We start from the raw sequence: 19672 nt of genomic DNA, 5'->3' as shown, positions 1-19672 counted from the left end.
CTGGGTGTATGGATATTACTGGGTGTATAAGGATATTATATATCACCGGATGTATGGGCAGGGTATTTAATCGGGAAGCCAGGTGCCTTAATACCGGCAGCCGGCTTCCCGACTGTCATATCCCGGCAAGGGATGAAATGCCGGGCGTCTAGATGTAGACGCCTGACATTTCCCCGATGCCGGCAGATAGGCGCCCGGCATCCCGATCGTCGGGATGCCAGGCGCCACGAGCGGACACCCGCGGGGGGGGGGGTGGGGGTTAGGTTTAGGGCACCCGGGGGGAGATAGGGTTAGGCACTCCCCCAGGAGGCTAAAGGTTAGGCACCCCTGGTGGGGACTTAGGGTTAGGCAGCGGGGATGGGGGAGGTTAGAGTTAGGCACTTAGAGGGGGGATTAGGGTTAGGCACTTGGGGGGTTAGGGTTAGGCATCCCTAAGGAGGGTTAGGGGGTTAGTTATGTCGAAGCTGGATTATTGGCTGAGACAAGATCAGTTTAAAATTGAATCGCAGCGACACCATCTTGCGACTGGCCGCAAGATGCCATTTTGCGAAATGGCCGCCTAAGCGCCATTTTAGATAAACTCACATTTTAGTACATGTGGCGATAATACCATTAGCATCATGCGAATGCATCTGTGACCATTACCATAGGTTACGGCGATTCACTAAAAGCCTATTTCATTACTTTACGTATTATAAAGGATATATTCCAGAAATGGCTTTACAGTATTACATTAAGCAAGTGGCCAGGTGACAACTGGCTTGTGTAGATAAGCTTCCTGCATAGTGTTTGCCCACTACGGGTGGTCTGGCTAGAATAAATAAGCAGGCTTCCTGCAATGACATGATTTCGGGGGCTGGAGTGTCACCTTAGGTCTGTCTCTTGTAGTTGGGATATTTTGCATTTTCACACAAGAGACCGACAGAGGTATCTTTCCTTTGGACACAGGAAAGGTGGGAGGGCCTGCTGACAGGACATGTAGAACTATCTGGCCCAGCATGCTAAGATGTTAGAGTCAAGTGTACCCATCCCCATACACACATTAATATGTCTTTATATCAAACCCTGAATACCCACACATTTCATATTCACTCATAAGGTTCAATAAGCATCAAAATGTATGATTTAAGTTGGTTTAGGTAGTTTAAATGCTGAGAAATAAAGGTATTTGATAATTAAGGTATTATACATGATAAGCAAGTTGTGTTTGGTTTTGTTCTGATGCGTACGCTTTTTACAGCATCCCGATGTTATTGGTGGAGAGATCGCATCATGCAAACTCAAGTTATGGATCGCAGAACTTACAAGCAACAAAAATGTTAGAATGTTACAGAGGGCGTTACTAGAAAGATTCCCCTGCTGTTAGAGGCAGGGAGAGTCTATTTGAACCAGCCTGTTAAATGTTCTGTAACATATGCTTCTCCTCTGGGAACCAATGACATCAGCAAGAAACTTTCCCATTGTCCTGTTTTAGTCTGTGGGGGATAAATATGTGTGCCCGGATACTGGTTTTTTAGTCCATGCTGAATACAATATGAACTGAGGGTCTCTTACTGATGCCTATCTCCGTGTCCGGAGGCGCAGCGTATGTATCTGTATAATTTCCTTTTGTGCCTAAAGTGTGCCTCTCTCTCTGTGTGTGTGCCTCTCTCTCTGTGTGTGTGCCTCTCTCTCTCTGTGCGTGCCTCTCTGTGTGCGTGCCTCTCTCTGTGTGTGTGCCTCTCTGTGTGCGTGCCTCTCTCTCTGTGTGCGTGCCTCTCTCTCTGTGTGTGTGCCTCTCTCTCTGTGCGTGTGCCTCTCTCTCTGTGCGTGTGCCTCTCTCTCTGTGTGTGTGTCTCTCTCTCTCTGTGTGCCTCTCTGTGTGTGCCTCTCTCTCTCTCTGTGTGTGCCTCTCTCTCTCTTTGTCTCTCTCTCTCTCTGTGTGTCTCTCTGACTCTCTCATCGTATTTATTTGCGCTTATTATACAAAGATCATAGCGTGTAACTGACTGTACTTTTACTTGAATAATACTTTGTGCTTCGGAACCACATGTTCTGAGTCTGGAGTCTCTATTTATTGTATGACTGCGTACGCAAATTAGCGTCATCCTTAGAGGTTTATAGGAAGGATTTTAGAAGGTACAGGCAGGGGTATATAGAGGTTCATTTTAAAATCAACAGTTAGTACTTACCTATCCACGATCGGGATTTCCAGCGCTGTCGGAACTCTGCTGATGTCGGACAGGCGCTGCCGGGAATCGCACCGCCAGCCATGCGGCCGGCGGTATTTCATACCGATTCCCTGCCTAGTACTGGCATTACTGGGGGTATAAGGATATTATATATCACTGTGTGTATGGGCAGTACTGGCATTACTGCGGGTGTAAGGATATTATATATCACTGGATGTATGGGCATTACTGGGTGTATAAGGATATTATACATCACTGGATGTATGGGCAGTACTGGCATTAGTGCGGGTGTAAGGATATTATATATCACTGAATGTATGGGCAGTACTGGCCTCTCACTCCCCCTCATCACAGTCCCCTCCAACATAGCCCCTCATATCCCCCTCATCACAGCTCCTCCAACAGTCACTTCCATCACAGCCCCTCATATCCCCTCTTCACAGCCCCTGGTATCCCCGTCATCACAGCTCCTCCATCACAGTCCCTCATATCCCCCTCGTGGCACAACCCTGTCTAGTTTTCACCTTTTGCCTGTAGACTTACCATTGCCAGCTGTCTCATGGATCTGTGGGCCTGATTCAGAGCCGGACGCTATTTGCGCTCGCTCGTTCAGAAAAAGGGGCCGGATATTTAAATTGAGCGCTTTCTCTTTGCGGTCTGTTGACGCCTCTATGTCTGAGCGAGCGAACGTAACATGCGCTCGCTATTTTGTAAAGACACCCCCTGGCCGCTCGCATCCTATGTCATCTCCGCTATTTATTAGATTAATCGAGTACATCGAAAGGCGTCTGAACTGCTCGCAGTGCTTGTGGTTGGATTTTCCTACCGCAATCATGCGAACAGTTCAGGCTAAGAGACAACCAAGTGACGTGGCCGATGACGCTGCTTTGTTAGTTATGCACACCCTTAAAACGCCCATTTTGACCATTTGGCACGCCTGCGTTCGAATCACCACTCCCCGTTTTCAAGCACCTTCCCCTGTTACCACCCACAAACGCCTCATCCTGTCACTCAAATTAGCAGGCACTCGCTATTTTGCGAGCGCTCGATTTCCGACCGCACTGACTGGTTGGCGCATTCGCATTACGACCCATATGCATGCGCAGTTGTGCGAACATCACTCGGAGCGAACAAGCGGCTCTGAATCAGGCCCTGTGTGTGTAATTTACCTGGGAGAGCTGCTCTGATCATGCTGGGAATGCATTCCTTTCCACAAGTGATTATTCACCTGAACCCTCCTCTGTCTGTGAACACTGGAAGCCTTGATTGGAATCACAGGTGTGGTTCTGTCTCTCAGTGCTGCAGAGATGATCACTCCCTCTGCATGTTGTGCCTTCCACCACTCAGAGTGCTACTACCAGACCACCTGTCCATATCCACCAATTGCTGCCAGACCAAGGGTATATATATCCTCCTCTGATAGCATTCTGGACATGAACATCTCGTTACTTCCCATGGTGTATAGTTTGTGCTACTTCTGAGTACAAGTGAATCCCAGGCTCTTGCTGGTTCCTAGACCAGTTCATCTGGTGATCCTGCTGGTAGCTATACCTGGTGCATCCTGAAATCCTGCTGGTTCCTAGACTAGCTCATCTGGAGATCCTGCTTGCAGCAATACCTGGCAAATCCAGAAATGCTGCTTACAGCAATACCTGGCAAATCCAGAAATCCTGCTTACAGCAATATCTGAAGCATCCAGAAATCCTGCTAGTTCCCAGGCCAGTGCAACTCGTGTGTTTCAGCATCAGCTATAAGTGAGTTCCTGCCCTTAGTCTTGTGCTCCGCTGCCTGCCCTACTCCTGGTTGGTCCCTGGCTCCCTGCAAACCTGCACAGTGTTACCCTGCCTTGCTTCCTGCTGTGGATCAACTCCTGCTCCCTCTACCTACCCAGTCCTCCCTGAACCTTAAATTCCCAAACCTACCTATTCCTTCCTGAACATGTTATTCCCAATTACCCAATCCAGCCTGCTCCTGACTTCCAGCCTTTGTCAAAGCATTTCTGGATTACCCTGTTCAGCCCTCATCTCAGCATTACCTGATTTCCCTTCAGCCATTGTCACATTATTCCAGTCCAGAGTCAAGTTCCAAGCCCGTTCTGGTTCCAGCCCGGATACTGCCCGTTACGGTCCCAATCCGGATTCTGTTTAATTCCCGTCACTCCAGTCCGGAGTCAAAGCCCAAGTTCTTCAGTTCAATCCACGTCACTCCAGTCCGGAGTCAAAGCCCGTTCTTGTTCTTCGGTTCACCAGTTCAACTCAGCAAGTCTTCCTGCCGGTCCCAGTCTGGTTCCTCAAAGTTTTCTACTGGTTCCAAGTTCCTGTCATTTATCATCAAAGGCAGTTCTCACTGCCACAAGTCTTGCAATAGAGCTATCTACCTCATCTGTGATTCCTGTCATGCCGCTCTCCGCAGAATCCAGTTCATCACCTGAGTCAGGTAACTCTCAGACACCAAACGTCACAGCTCCTCCAACTGTCACGTCCATCACAGCCCCTCGTACCCCATCTTCACAGCCCCTCTCACTCCCCCTCATTCACAGCCCCCTCCATCACAGCCCCCTCTCACTCCCCCCCATAACAGTACCCTCCATCACAGCCCCCACTCAGACTCAGGGCTGTAGAGAGCCGTGCAGGGCCCGGTGAAGGAAGCATGGCCTAATTGCTGGTGGCATGGCCACGCCTCTTAGGCTTAAAATGATTATAATTAAATCTTTCAGCGCCTCTGGGGTAGCGGGCGTTGTGAGACCCTCAGCCCTGTGGCAAGCCATGGGGGGGGCATGATCAGTGTGATCGCCCCCCCCTGCCCACAGGCATATGATACTGCCGCGGCTGCTGCTTAGCAGACGAGTGCATCCTCCCACTGCAGCCCGGCACACCGTAGCATGTGCTGGGCTGCAGTGAGTTATGAGGGAGGGGGCTGGGCCGGGCCCCTCCAGCAACCATGGGCAAACTGTACCCGCTCCACCCCACCTCTCCTCTGGGCGCCCCCAGGGCAGGATTATAGGGGGGGCGAACGGGGCAGTCGTCCAGGGGGCCCCACACATTTGGGGGGCCCCACACTGCCGCACGTATTGTCCCTACCTGGGGAAGCCAGTTGCCAGTCCAGGCAACAGCAATCACAAGAGAGAAGGCTCCTCTGCGCTGCGGCCTCTCTCCCTCACGGCTGGCTGCACCGCAAGGTTGCATTGGCCACCACTGACAAACTCCTGCAACCCGGCCACACCTCCCGTCATCGCATGGGCCCAGTGGCGCGCGGCACTACATCAAACAGCAACAGGCAGCAATATGGAGGCAGGACCTGGCGCCAGCGGTCAGCATGTGGTCCGGGCGCAGGATATCAGTCGCAGCGGGAGCTGTGGACTTCCACGTCGACTTTGCAGGGGAAAACCGCTGAACAGAGCTTCCAGATTTTCAAGGTAAGTAAGGGGCATACTAGTAGAGTAAGCAGGCTGTCAATTTTATTGGTGGGGGCCTCCACATCTCGGTTGCCCTGGGGCCCCCACAAGCCTTAATCTGGCCCTGGGCACCCCTGCTCATACTTACCTGCTGGCTCCAACAGCGGCAGTAGAGTAATGGCAGCGGGGGACAGCTCTGGCAGCAACGTCGGCGAGTGCCCTCCTGAGCGCTGCAGCGCACCTGCACAGGCAGCTGTGTCACGGTGACAGGGCGCCCTCCGCTAGGTGGCGCCCTGCGTAACCAACGTATATGTAAAACCTCCCTCCCTGCAAAATGTGATCGCCAGGCAGCAAAATTTGGTCGCAATGGCGACCTGGCCCCAGGGATTTGTCGAGCCCTGGTATAAGGATATTAGATATCACTGGATATATGGGCAGTACTGGGGGTATAAGGGTGTAATGATATTATATATCACTTGATGTATGTGCAGTACTGGCATTACTGGGGGTATAAGGTTATTATTTATGACTGAATTGATACGAAGGGCTCACCGGGAGATTGCGTGATAAGGGCCCTTACTTAAGGAATGTGGTCATCCACCAGAGGTGGTGTGGCCAGCCGTCACAGATGTTTGGCTAACAATTAGGAAAATCTTGGTGTAGTTTGGTAACCAAGCACCATGCTGATCAATTGTCCTACTCCTCCAGGTAACTGACTGCGTAATAGAGTAACAATGTATAATTCAGAGGTGAGGGTGGGCCCTCAAGCAGTGGGGCCTACCGGGGATTTCCCCTGTGGGCCAGTCCAGCCCTGTGGATATATGGGTGTACTGTATTGGCATTACTGGGGGTATACTGAATCAAGGTTATTATATATGACTGGATGGATATATCATGGGTGTACTGTACTGGCATTACTGGGATCAATAGCGGCTCCAGGCACGGGCAAGCCGGTCCGTCGCCCGGAGCGCTACTGTTTCCGGAGGGCGCAGGAAACGCCCATCCTCCCTCCCGGTACTATAGCACATATGTAACCTCAGGGGGAGGGAGCGGAGGAGGGAAGGGGTGGCAAAACAGGACGGCGCTGGGCGCAGCACAGCCTAGCGCCGGCCCTGTCTGGGAGCAGTGGCAAACGCAGGATTTCCAGAGGGGGGTTTCCAAAGGCTTAATTTTAGAGTGAGTGTGGCCTGTCAATGAAGAGGGCAGAATTAGTACTTAACCAGCTTTAATAAGCGTCATACAAAGTGTAGTGTGTACAATAATTCCAGCATATACAGGACTAGCGATCACAGTAACCCATTAGATGTGTCTGTAAGCCATCTTGCCTGAGCTAAATATATTTATTTTGGATGTGAGCACCATTCCAGACTATTGGAGCAAGTCCTGGAGCCTGGAGGAGCAGCAGAAGAACCTATCACTGCCCTGAACATACTGTATCTGTACATATTGGGCTCTATAGCAGTGCATCTCTGATAGTGCCTGTTTTCCAGATTTTCTAATTGGTGCACAGGTTATCTATTACTGGCTGATACATGTTAAAAGAACCACATGTGGTGCTAATTATTTCATTTGTGATACTGAGAAGAACATGTAGCACTAGTAACAATCTATTATATTACTATTTCTATTGTGGTCATGGTGTGGGCTGGGGAGGGGGGTTTCCAGGCAGATGGAAACCCCCCCTGCGTTTGCCTATGGGGAGGATAAGGTTATTATATATGACTGGATGGATATATGGGTGTACTGTATTGGCATTACTGGGGGTTTAAGGATATTCAATATCACTGTATGGGCTGTATTGGCATTTCTAGATATTCAAGTATACTATATATCACTGGCTGCACTAGCAATACTTTGAGACTGATTGGGATGTATTCCACCACTGTAGTAGTGTCATTCAGGGACTTGTCCCGCCCATATAGCAGGATTCTCACGTAAAGTTCCGCCCAAATACTAACGTCTCTTTTAAAGCCCCGCCTACAACACAAGATATCCCCGCCTACAACAGGGACGTCTGTGGGATGTCCCGCCTACAGTCCAGCAGTGTCTGAGAAGCCCCGCCTACACAGCGTACGTCCCTAGAAAGCCCTCCCTCACCACAGACGTCTCTTTGGAGCCCCGCCCACCATTTAGCAGTCTCCGGGAAGCCACGCCCCCGCTGGAGATGTCCGCCTCCCGGTCACGTGACTCCGCCGGGCTCTCTCTCCTCACGGATCTCTGAGGTGGAGCTGAGCCGCCATTTTCCTACAGCAGCTCCCGTTCCCTGACACCCTGCGCCGTACGGCGGGCAGCACGGGCTGACGGTGTGACTCTGTGCTCCGGGCCTCCATGCTCAGGTGTGCGGCCAGTGGCTAGGTGACGCCGGATCCCCCCCCCCCTCCCCTCTTCCTCCTCCCGGGCCCGATCCTCTTCGTGTCAGACCCCAGCCCGGAGCCGCCATGTCCGGCCAGAGCATCACGGACCGCATCACGGCGGCGCAGCACAGTGTCACCGGCTCCGCCGTGTCCAAGATCGTCTGCAAGGCCACTACCCACGAGATCATGGGCCCCAAGAAGAAGCACCTGGACTGTAAGTAGCCCAGTGCTTATGCGCTTGAAGTCATACCTGGGGCTGCCAGTGGCACTCCTTTGCTGTGCAGTGCCAGGGAGGTGCCAATGTGTGGTGGTGCCAGGGTGGCTTGAGGTTACTTGTGCTGTTCTCTATTGTGTTGTGGGACCCTCATTTATGCCCAAGTTGTTGGGACCCTGCTCTGTGGTGCCAGTGTGTGTGCGGTGGGACCCGGCTCTGTGGTGCCAGCGGGTGTGCGTGGTGGGACCCGGCTCTGTGGTGCCAGCGCGTGTGCGTGGTGGGACCCGGCTCTGTGGTGCCAGCGCGTGTGCGCGGTGGGACCCGGCTCTGTGGTGCCAGCGGGTGTGCGCGGTGGGACCTGGCTCTGTGGTGCCAGCGCGTGTGTGTGCGCACGGTGGGACGCGGCTCTGTGGTGCCAGTGTGTGGTGGGACCCGGCTCTGTAGTGCAAGGGTGGTACCAGTGTGTAGTAGTAGTAGTAGTAGTAGTAGTAGTAGTCTCCTATATTATACCTGGAGGGTACCATATTGTTGTGGAATCCTGCTGGTGGTGCCTGAATGATGTGCCAGTGTCTTGTTATGGTTCTGAGCATTGGCTTGACATGTCATTGATGATCATGCTTCAGGTCACCTGGTCACACTACTGCCAGCTTATACCCCTCATGCGTTGGCTGACCACCATGCTGCCTGCTCAGACCACTTATTAGGAGCCTTTGTTGTTGGCTACTGTATATTGTAGACCAAATAGAACCAAGGAGCACGTTCTCCCATTTGAGTAGTTTATTCCAGAACTGCCAAAGCCTACAATCTGTCACCGGCTGGTGCTCCTTCATCTACCGGAGCGGCTGCCTCTTGGTATTTTGTGTATGATTGATAATATTGGAACCACAGGTAGGAGGGTCTCTAATAAGAACACACCAGTTATTATGTGGAGGTGTATCATGGACTTTGCTTGTATTTAGATACAGGATGGTACTATACAGACCCCAAGCTTAAGACTTACCTTCTAACACTCTCTATGCACTGTATGAATGAACATTTTATGTTTTTACAGATTGTCGACGCAACAGCATATTTTGAATTGAGTTTCATGGGGGTTTTCAAGAATACATTTCTAGCTGCCCCCTTTTCATTGATTAAATGAATATGCTTCAGCTTTGTGTATGTGTTTTTTGAGTGATCTATTATGTGGACACATGACAGAACCACAGTGTCATTGCCCTGAATTCATGCAGCGTTGGAGCTGCTCCTCCCTAGACTTGGGACTTTCATGCTGTCACTCTCTATGACAAGTACATTGGCTTCTAAATTAGGGGTGGGCTATAAACGGCCCCTCAGATGTTTTAAAACTACACATCGCAGAATGCCCTACCACAGTTTTGCTATTTGGCCATGCTAAAAAATGTTGGGATGCATGCTTGGATTTGTTCAACAACAGCTGGCGGGCCGCTTACTGCCCACCTCTGTTCTAAATTCTACTTTGTTGAAGCGTTGGAGCTGAACATGTCTATAGTTTTGTGGTGTTCACGCTGAGCAGTGTCACTCTAGGGCAGGCCTGGCCAACCTGTGGCTCTCCAGCTGTTGTGAAACTACAAGTCCCAGCATGGCCTGCCACAGTTTTGCAATTGGAGCATGCTGAAACTGTGGCAGTGCATGCTGGGACTTATAGTTTTGCAACAGCTGGAGAGCCACAGGTTGGCCAGGCCTGCTCTACGGTCTTCCTATGTAGATTGTGATCAGGCATATTGACATTGCTGGTAGTGCTTTTTATATCTGTGTTATATATTTCCTTAGTGTTAAAGAGAATGGTGAGACTTGTCCATTTCAAAATTCTTTGGGTCCGATCCAACTGTTTTATAGGGCACCTAAACTAATGGGTGCCGGAGAGAGCAATTCAATTGTTTCTCTGTTATGGGTGCGCCTTAAACAGGGTGTTTAGGTGCTAGAATGGGCATTCTCCGACTAAAACTTCCCGGCGCTAAGGGCAGAAAACAGCATCGCGCCTGGACTTTTGTCGGATTTCTGCTCGCATCCCCGGAGGGATGCGAGAAGAAATCCTAGTCGGGCTTAACAGCACATATGAATTGAATAGCTCTAGGAGCTGATTCCTGGCGCTATTCACTTCGCGGTGAATAGAATCGTGCCCATTAATGCTTGCAGTCTCCTGAGGTGATGAGCAGACATGTGCGATAAGTTGTCTGTTTGGGCTCCCAAAGCAGGACTTTACACCGGGAACGCTATAAGACGCGTCCCCTTTTCGTCATACTTGGGGGCGTGCCCGGCGCTTACGGACATGCCCCAAGCGCTGCAGAAAGGGACAATAGACGCTGGGCGCATGCGCCCGGTGTCTATTCTCCGGGGGTGACTGGGTCACCGCATTTTTCTCCACCCGCGGGACACTGCGTCCCGCGGGTGAGAACGGCACCCGCAGGCTGTGAGAGCAGGGCGCTTTTTGCCCTCCTCCTGGAGGGCAGGGGCTTTTTGCCCTCCAGAAGGAGGGCAGGGCGCCGCGCCCCGCTTGAACAGCCTAGCGGGAACGCTAGCTATATGCGGCTAAACCCTGTGCTTTTGGGAGCCCAAACAGCGACAATTGAATTGCTCCGTTGTGTGCCCAAAAAACAATTGAATCGCCCCCTTATTAATGTCTTTTTCGTATCTTCTTATAGCATGTTACATTTGCTATAGCGCTCTTTAAGCTGGCCGTCTGTTGCGTCACATCCTCTGGTGTTTTTGAAATCCATTTTACCGCTTTTCAGTTCTTTCCAGTGTCTGCATACCCACCAGTACATTTACTTGCGTATTCATTGGATTCAATTGTAGACTTTCTTTTTCCAACTGTAAAATGTTATGCAAAAACTCCTATTTATTAATTTGATACTTAATAGATGACGTGGTATCTGCTATGCAAACCTTGGTTACATATCAGTTTGCGTACTCTATGCACATTCATTTGTATTTGTCTGGATTTTTTTTTGTGTTATAGAAATAACCTAGATGGAATTTTTAGCTCAAAGTGATCCATAAAATTGTGTGCATTCATCTGTGACCTTACTCTGCAGGTTTCCCAGCTATGTACACAGTATTATGTGATCTTTTATTTATCAATTCTTCACTGACATGGGATTATGGGACAGCACAATCTGATCACCTAGAATAATGTATATAATCATCAAACACCCATTTATATTTAAGACTGATTTCCCAAATCGTGCTTGGATAACACCATATTGACTGAAAATGTATTGCAGGCAAAATGCCTTTTGGCACATATTCAATTGCATGCACTGATCCTGGCTATAGGGTTTGACCTGGATGGGTACAGGATGCCGGCGGTCAGAATCCTGACGCCGGCATACCGACAGGGTTAGGATACCGACACCTGTTGGCCAAACCCTAACCCTTCTTCCCCCACAGCCTAAACTTAACCTCCCCTTTAGTGCCTAATCGCTCCCCCTCCCGCTAACCCCAGTACTTGCATTCGGGATCCTGTCGGTCTGGATGCCAGCAACGGACTTGTGACTAGTGTCGGGATTATGGCGACAGCGTTCTGGCCGCTGGAATCCCCATGGTCAGGATATTGACCGCATCCCGGTTTGACCATATGTGATGCCAAAACGCACTAAACATTTTCACCCATGAGCAAGTGATGACGCCGGTCTTGTTTCATATAAGCATTCCATGCCCAGTATTTCATAGAAGATTAAGTTGTGCTATCTCAGCTTTTATTGGTTGATGGAACATTAGTCTGCAGTTGATGACTGAATGCTGCCATATTTCTGCAAAAGTCCATTCTGAAATATCAGTAATATAAATAAACTACCAAGGGATTGACAAAGCAATCTAGAATTTGAAAAGCCTTCAGTGACCATGTATGAACCAGCAGGATTGTTTAAGGAGCCATGAAATGTTTGCGTTCATTGGGGAGAATTCAATGGCTTACTCTCCCTCGCAGCTCCCGTCTAATGTGACTGGAGCTATTTTACAGTTTGTGCCGCTAGGAGCGAGTGCCATGGACGGCCATTGTTTCTGCGCGCACCATCCTGCAGTGATAATCAGAACGTCACACAACGTTGGTCTTCTGGGCACCCAAACTGCAGTTTGGGCAGCTAGCCCAGTAGTTTGCACAGGTTTATCTTCTCTACGCAGTTAGTCCCAGTGCATGTAATGGGAGCCCGTGGCATTCGCACCCAGCGGCACAACTATTGAATATGGCCCGTCGCTTTAGATGGGAGCTGCGGGCGCAAGGTAAACTTGAATTTAGACTTAAATGGTGGATCTCCAGTGTTGGTTTGTTTATTGGTTTACAACAGGGATAAGGAGGCCATATGCTTCTGTAGTAGAGCCTAGGCAGAGGTTATCTCTGTGTAAATAAACTTTTAGCGAATCAGAATATATTAGTAGACCACGAGATAGGTGTAAAAATATTCTGCTTAACACAAATAAGCAGGTGAGCTTTTAAATAACTTGTATGCTGCAAACACAGGCAGCGCAGACAGCCTGCTTCAGGGCAGGGACAGACTAATCCCAGGAGACAGGTAGCCGGTGCACCTAAAATGAGTCACATCTACTGCACTTAATGGGCGCTAACTTTCCCTAACTTCTTAAATTCCTGCTGGCTCCTTTCATTCTACATGAGTGGAGGCTGGTGAACTACTTTGATTTCATAAAACATTTATCACTTTTTCATTTCTAAATACTCTTACACAGTGTATTAAAAAAAATAATGAAATGCTAATTTTAAATTACTTGTACATTGTCTAGTAGAAAAATATAACCCATAAGTCCACCTGTTTTTGCCACACGTTTGTGCAGACGCAAATGTCACCAGTGTCTTATGCCGCGTATCCACTACGCGACATTACTGAGCGATTGCACGATGACGACATCATAATCCTAATTCGCTCAGTAATCGTCCGCAAATCGGGCAGTTAAACGACCAGCGATGCACGCGCCCCCTGGTCTTTTTCTACATCGATCACCCCCGAACATGCTGGTCAACCGGACGGCGTCGTCGGGTTGCCCGTGTACGGGGATGTTTGATGTGCCTACACTGAGAGTTCAGTGTAGGCACATCACAGACTGTGAAACGACTGCACGATTACAATGTTGGCAAAGCCTGGCTTCTAAATTGTGTAGAAAAAATGTTTTGACTGGAGAAAGTGCTTTGATCAGTATCCTCAGTAGACCCCTCGGTGTGTGTGCATTCCTTCTTATTGCAGACTATTCGTAGAGGGGGGGACGCAATTGTTTTGTGGGCGCCAATCAAAGCAATCCAGTTGTCAACCCCCCCCCCCCCCTCCCCAAGTGTGAGTACTGCATTTGCTCACCTAGAAGCATCGGCTTAGCCTTGCAAAGCTAAACACGTCCAAAGTACTGCCGACTTCTCAGATTTCTGCTTGCTGCCTTTGGAGGGTGCGCGCAGAAATGGCGGCATTAGCGGTTGCTCACGCCTGAACTGAACATCAATTGAATTGCTCCATCGGGCGCCGGGGAAAACCGTTGAATTGCCCCCATACAGCATGTTCCGGTGAAAGTAATGGTCTTTGTACACCATCAGAGCTAGACATAGTCACTGCTGGTATGTTTTTTTTTTTTTTTTTTTTTTTTTATTAGTGGACACTCCGTGGTCTGGCTTTAGATTGACGTGCTTGCTGCATGGTTTGTGTGATTATTATCCTTTATTTATATGGTGCCACAAGGGTTCCGCAGCGCCTTACACCGTACATAAACAAATAAGCACACAAGAAAAGAGATATTAGCAGTACAGACAATGCAGGACAAGTACATGATTTATACATTGCAGCATGGTGGCTGTAACCAAGGGTTGGGTGCTGTTGTAAATTAGAGTATAATTAAGTGAAGGAGAAGCACGTGATGCCACAAATCCCATATGTGATTGCGTTTTTACATGCATCGTCCAGCCTCTCCGGATCCATTACAGCCACCTCTCTGGGCAGCAATTGTAATTTTCCTTTTGAGATTGTCAAACTGTAGAACATTTGATATGATTTGCCACAGTTCTTATTGCCCCCTCTGCTGTAATAAAGGCCGTAGTGTCACCAGAAGCTGCTTCTATTTAAGACATCCCCCTCAGGTGCGCACATCTCTGCAGTAGGAAGTCCTTACACTGCATCTAAAACTCCATTGTCTGTAGAAATTGCAAATATAAAGCTACAATATTATTCATTTCTTCTGTTTTGTCACTCGGGGAACTTTTGTCTGCTGTAATCAGATATAAATCATGCGTTAGAGTTTAACAAAGATCAACACTAATTCATCATTATATTCATTATGAATAAGCTATTTTAATAGGGCCTTAGTGCTTCTTGGAAAGAGAATTATATGCACCATGGTTGCAATGTAATTATTTATTGCGCCCGATCTCCCATCTAAAGTAATGGGAGATCGGGGTGCAATATTCAATTGCTTTGGGTGCCCATTCATCATCACGCATGTCGCGCCCAACTAGACCGCTTTTAGCTGTGTGAAATGGCTAAAACCGTCTAAAGTCCTGGTTGGCTCGCCAAAACCAAGGACTTGCCGCACATTTCTGCTCGCCACCTCAGGAGGGTGCGAGCAGAAATTTGTGCTCCTGCGGCTATTCACGCCCCCGAATGGAGCAACAGTTTAATTGCTCCGACGGGCCCACATTAGTCACAGCCACAAAAAACCATTGAATCGCCCCCACTGTGCTGCAAGCTGCCACCTGCGAATAGCTGATAGACTTAGATTTCTGTTCTGTGCATCTTATCCCCCATTTAATATTAAACGTGTAGTTTTCCTTTTTATGTTCAGTTCTCCCAGCCTTCTCTGGTAATGAATTCCAAGACAATCTAGTGTTCTCTCTAGGTCCGGCGGCAGGCAGGGCGCCGAGCCTAGAGCTCGGGCACACCTGCGCGCGTCGAAGGCACGTACGCCAGAAAAGGGGCGTCGCTAATGAAAAGGGTGTGTGTCTTTATGACTTGTACACTTTACGTAACTGATGGGGGCGTGCTCGGCACTTATGGACATGCTGGGCAGCTCCCAAGTGCCGTGGTCACTGTGAATAGATGCCGGGCGCATGCATCCGGAGTCTATTCACCGGCGCTGACCGCTGCTCTGCCGGTTTCCCGTGGGTGCAGGACAGAACCCGTAGGCTGTTTCTGTTGGCAGGGCATCTTGGGAAGGAGTTCCCGGAGCTATTCAATTGACGGCGATGTTAAGTCAGACTAGAACCAATTAAGTGGAAAAATGCTGGTTACCGCGCCTTAAGCTGGGTGTCTATACGCGCTAAACGGCATTCTCTGACTTGAGTGCCTGCTGCGAGGCTGTTAATGCCGCACTTCGCTGGGAAACAGCATAGTGGCCAGCGCTAAAGTCTGATATCTACTCGCACCCTTAACAGTGAGGTCAATTGAATGGCTCCTTACTTGGGCTAATCGGCATTGCGCTGAATTGAATCGCCCCCAATATTGACAAAGCGGCTTAACACATGGGCGCTTTGCCCAAACAATAGTTTGGGCGGGTTTCTGCTTGCCACCTCAGGAGGGTGTGAGCAGAAATAATGGGTGCCTGGAGGTACAAACCAATGCATTGCTCCTGTCACTTTACACAGGAACTGAGCCGTGAAAAAGCAATTGACCCCCCCCCCCCCCCCCCATAAAATGTTGGTGTGTTGCACATTGAAATTCTGATCTGTTGACACAGGGCCTGATTTAGAGCTGCAACCGAAGGGAAGTGGCTGTGCAATACCGTACAGCTAATACAGCAGGAGGCGTCTGGTGTAAGTAGATGCCTCTGATTGCTTCGCAGATCCGTTAGCTGCGTCCTAAAACGCAGTATCAGATCTTCTGCGAGACCAGGTTACTCAGATTGCCCTCTGTAGCCGAGGCCAGGAAAGCTGCGTCGGAAGGCACGCACCCTGGCCTCGGCACTCCCAGAAGACTGGAGCGACATGCCCCAGTGTTCTGGGACGGAGGCCGGCCCTGCCCACTCCCCACCCCAAAATGGCCGAAGCCTGCCTTATCAGCCTACAGCTTCGGGGAGCGGCTAGAGAGCTCGCAGAGGGAAACCTGCACATGCACGAACAGATGACACGCATGCACAGATCTTTCACAATCGGAGCAGTACGCAAACCATCGGGTTTGCGTACTACTCTAAATCAGGCCCATAGTAACTACATACTCTGTTTTACTGTGTGGAGACGTGTATGCACTATAGTTCAGGCCTGGATAAAGTTCTTTCCCAAGTAAATAATCCAGCTAGCTCTTAATGACCAATTGACAGGACATGCTTTGTCATATTCTCTTTTATTTTTTATTTTTTGGATGCTGTATCCTTCAATACTGCAACAAGGGCGTTTATTGATTGTTGCCTGTCAGTGTGTAGTGACGTGATAGATTCAAACAGAAAAATAACAAGATGTTTTAAGCAACCACAGTATTTCTCTACATAAAATCTTTTTCTTGCATTCAAATAACTGTGATAATTTAATCTCCTCTACTAATAATGTTCCTCTTCCATGCGGCATAGACAACATGTAGTCCCTTGTAAAAGTAGGCAGTGAATCCCCCCCCACAATGCACCTCTGTACTAAGAGCATAGATTGATCGCAGCAATCCGACCAATCCGTTTTGATCTTCCACCGGTCAGTACTGGGGTGTTGGCAGCTGAAATTAAAAGTTCTACTGATGTTTGTTTTTAAAGACGCCCTACCACTCCTAGACGCGGACCCTTCTTTACTCCCTATTATGTGATGCAACACATTTATCTCAGTGATTGTGCTGAGCGACAATAAATTGTGGGTCCCATCGATCCCTCACTTTAAGAAATTGGGGACCTACTCCACTGTGTTTGGGTCCCATAACATATTATGTGGGGTGAGGGCAGGCAGCAGTTGGGACACTGCTGGGGGCAGATAGCAGTTGGGGTACAGGGGGTTAAAGGAGAAGTTGGGTAGAGATGGGGCTAGAGGGGAGTTAGGGCAGGCAGAGCTGGGGGAAGGCAGGGGTAAGCGCAACCAGCAGTTGCGACAATGTTGGGTGCAAGGAGGGGGCTAGGGTCAGGTAGTGCTGGGGGTAGGAAGGGGAAAAGGTTGGATAGCAGCTGGGGCAGTACTGGGGGCAAGGAAGAGATTAGGGGTAGGCAGTACTAAGTGTAGGGAGAGGGCAAGGGTAGTTAGCTGGGGTAGAATTGGGGGCAAGGGGGCGGTTAAGGACAGGCAGTGCTGGGGGTAAGGTGTTTATGCTGTGGAAATGCAAAGTACTTTTCAGTATCAGTCCTAACAGCTGCACACTACCGCTAAGGTAGTTTACAGTACAGTAGGATAAATCCAGTATCCCTGCCTACAGTGATTTGTATGTATTATGGAAGTAAGCACAGTATGGGGGTAACCTATGACCTGTGGGGTGATTTCAAAGATTGTTTGGGGTTTTGCTTCGTATTAGAGGGTCACTATGGACCAGGACAGCTGGGGTAGAGAGCACTGATTAAGGACACTAAATACAGTGGCAGCTGGGGATGGAGTGCTAGCTCTGTAGCTCACAGCAGGTATAGGTGTCTCAGAGGAATGATAGCATCATGTGTATTGCTCTGAAAAAACGCTTTATGTGAATAATTCAGATGCCCTATGGTGGGATTATTACCCTGAAATAAATATATCCCATACAATCTTTAATACTCTGCCCAGAATAAGTGCCAGGGGCACTGTCTAATGCCCCACTTACTGCAGTAACCATGCGCATACACAGCAATCACTGAGCGCTGCCCCCTACATACACACGTGGGGGGAGGGTGGGAAGTAGAACACTGGGTGTACACCCTCCTATTACCCACCCTGCCCAGAGCCCCTATCACCCCTCTTCCATACCCTCGGGGCAACAGGGCAGGATTCCCCACAATGCACAGAGCCACTTCCTGCACACAGGTACACAGGACACGTACATGCTGCACAGGCACTGAGGTAGATTGCCAGCTCTTGTGATTAGTGCCTGTGCAGCATGTACGTGTCCTGTCCCCCAGCTCTCCTCACATGCACAGCAGCACTGTACTACCAGCATACACACTTACTAATGTAGCCACTATCATTACTCACCTACAGGGTGTGCTGCCAGTCTGTAGGAGGAGGAAGCTGCCCGCGGGGAGGAGGGTGAGGCACAGAGCAGAGGTGGGAGGTTCAGTAGAAAAGGCTAAGATTGGGGAGGGAGGCACAGGGAGAGTCCAAGAGAGCGGGTAGGGGCATCTGCCGAAGGCGCTGGCGGACACGGGGATTGTGGGAGCTGTAGTTCTCACATCTCCAGCCAGCCGGTCTGTGCCCAGCGGGGGAGGAGACTCTTCCAGCAGCAATAGGTCGATTAGACTCTGCCAGTGGCAATTGGTTGAGAAAACGCAGCCGGCGGTGGTGATTGGCTGCTTCGGCACTACACACCGCGCGTCCTGCGGGACCTGCTGAGTTTAAAAAAAAAAAAAATGGGTACCCAACTTCCTGCAGCGCATAAAAACACGCTATAGCGCGTATTTTGCAATCACTATCGTTATTGATGGACAATATTTCAGTTTACATCGATGTGGCAGCTTCCACTCATGTTACAAAGTATCCGCCGTGTTCTGTGGTTACAAGAGGGTAGTACTATCATTTAAGCCGTTCCATCTCATGGCAGGTGGTTTCCTATGGGCTGCGTTCTCTGGTGAATCATTGCAGAGATAAGTGATGGCACCAGCTCTGCGATCTAGTACACAGGGAGGTCCTCATAGTGTGATTGTATACCTTCCTGGTAATAGCGAGTTTCACCTGAGCATTCCCCGGGTGACCTTTCTTATTTGCTCTCAAGCTTGTGGTATCTTTAATCCTTTACCTTTTGTATTTCTCATGAGATTATTGATGATGATGTAATGTTTGTTTGTTCCTATTGATATCTTTGGAACCTTAGGGAATCTCTACCTGACTGATCCCATATTTCTCCTTTATTTTGGAGTTAGGGCTAGAATTACTAAAGCACCGGTTTTTAGAGGTGGATATGTTGCACATAGCAACCAATCAGATTCTACCTAATTATCCAGCACCTTCTAGAATCTGATTGTTTGTTATGGGCAACATATGCACTTCTAGAAACTTGCACTTTAGTAAATATACCCCTTAGAGTGTTTTGTTTGTTTATAGGTGGTATCCTTTTGTATAATATAAATTCCATACAGGCAGCCTATCAATCATCAAATGTTTATCACTCCTGTCTAAAGTGACCCAGGGCTATTCAATTGTTTGCCCTAAAATGCATGTGATTGGCCACGCTAAGCAAATTGCAGTTAAGGTGCGTCCAACCCTCGCAACCAGCCCCAAAGCCCTACTTTATGCGTAATTTTGCTCGCAAGTTCGGTGAGTGCGGACAGAAATCCGTAATAGGTGCTACATCGATGCTTGTCGCCCTAAACAACTAACTCCCGTTCATTATAAACAGTTAAATCACCCCCTAAGTGATGAAATTAATTGTACCGGACCGATAGGCAGATTAGGGATTGGCTGCGCCGCCAGGCTGATGGGTTCATGTAACAAGGTGGCTAATTGCAA

At 49.2% G+C, this 19672-nt stretch overlaps 1 protein-coding gene across 1 annotated transcript in view; it reads left to right on the top strand.

Annotated features, from left to right (window-relative positions):
• Nucleotides 1-7689: 7689 nt before the first annotated feature.
• The window catches only part of LOC148516592 (phosphatidylinositol-binding clathrin assembly protein), a gene marked incomplete at its 3' end in the record, with an annotated part of 59471 nt that continues 47488 nt past the window's right edge, over nt 7690-19672 (top strand). Inside the window, exon 1 of the mRNA XM_088479775.1 lies at nt 7690-8133. Within this exon, the coding sequence (XP_088335901.1) occupies nt 8004-8133 (130 nt within the window). The remainder of the gene's footprint in view (nt 8134-19672) is intronic.

The sequence above is a fragment of the Taudactylus pleione genome, unplaced genomic scaffold (assembly GCF_031769625.1).
Source record: "Taudactylus pleione unplaced genomic scaffold, aTauple2 ptg000245l, whole genome shotgun sequence".
NCBI lineage: Eukaryota > Metazoa > Chordata > Amphibia > Anura > Myobatrachidae > Taudactylus > Taudactylus pleione.
Note: the sequence above shows the minus strand (reverse complement) of the source record. Positions and strands in the feature narration are given on the sequence as shown.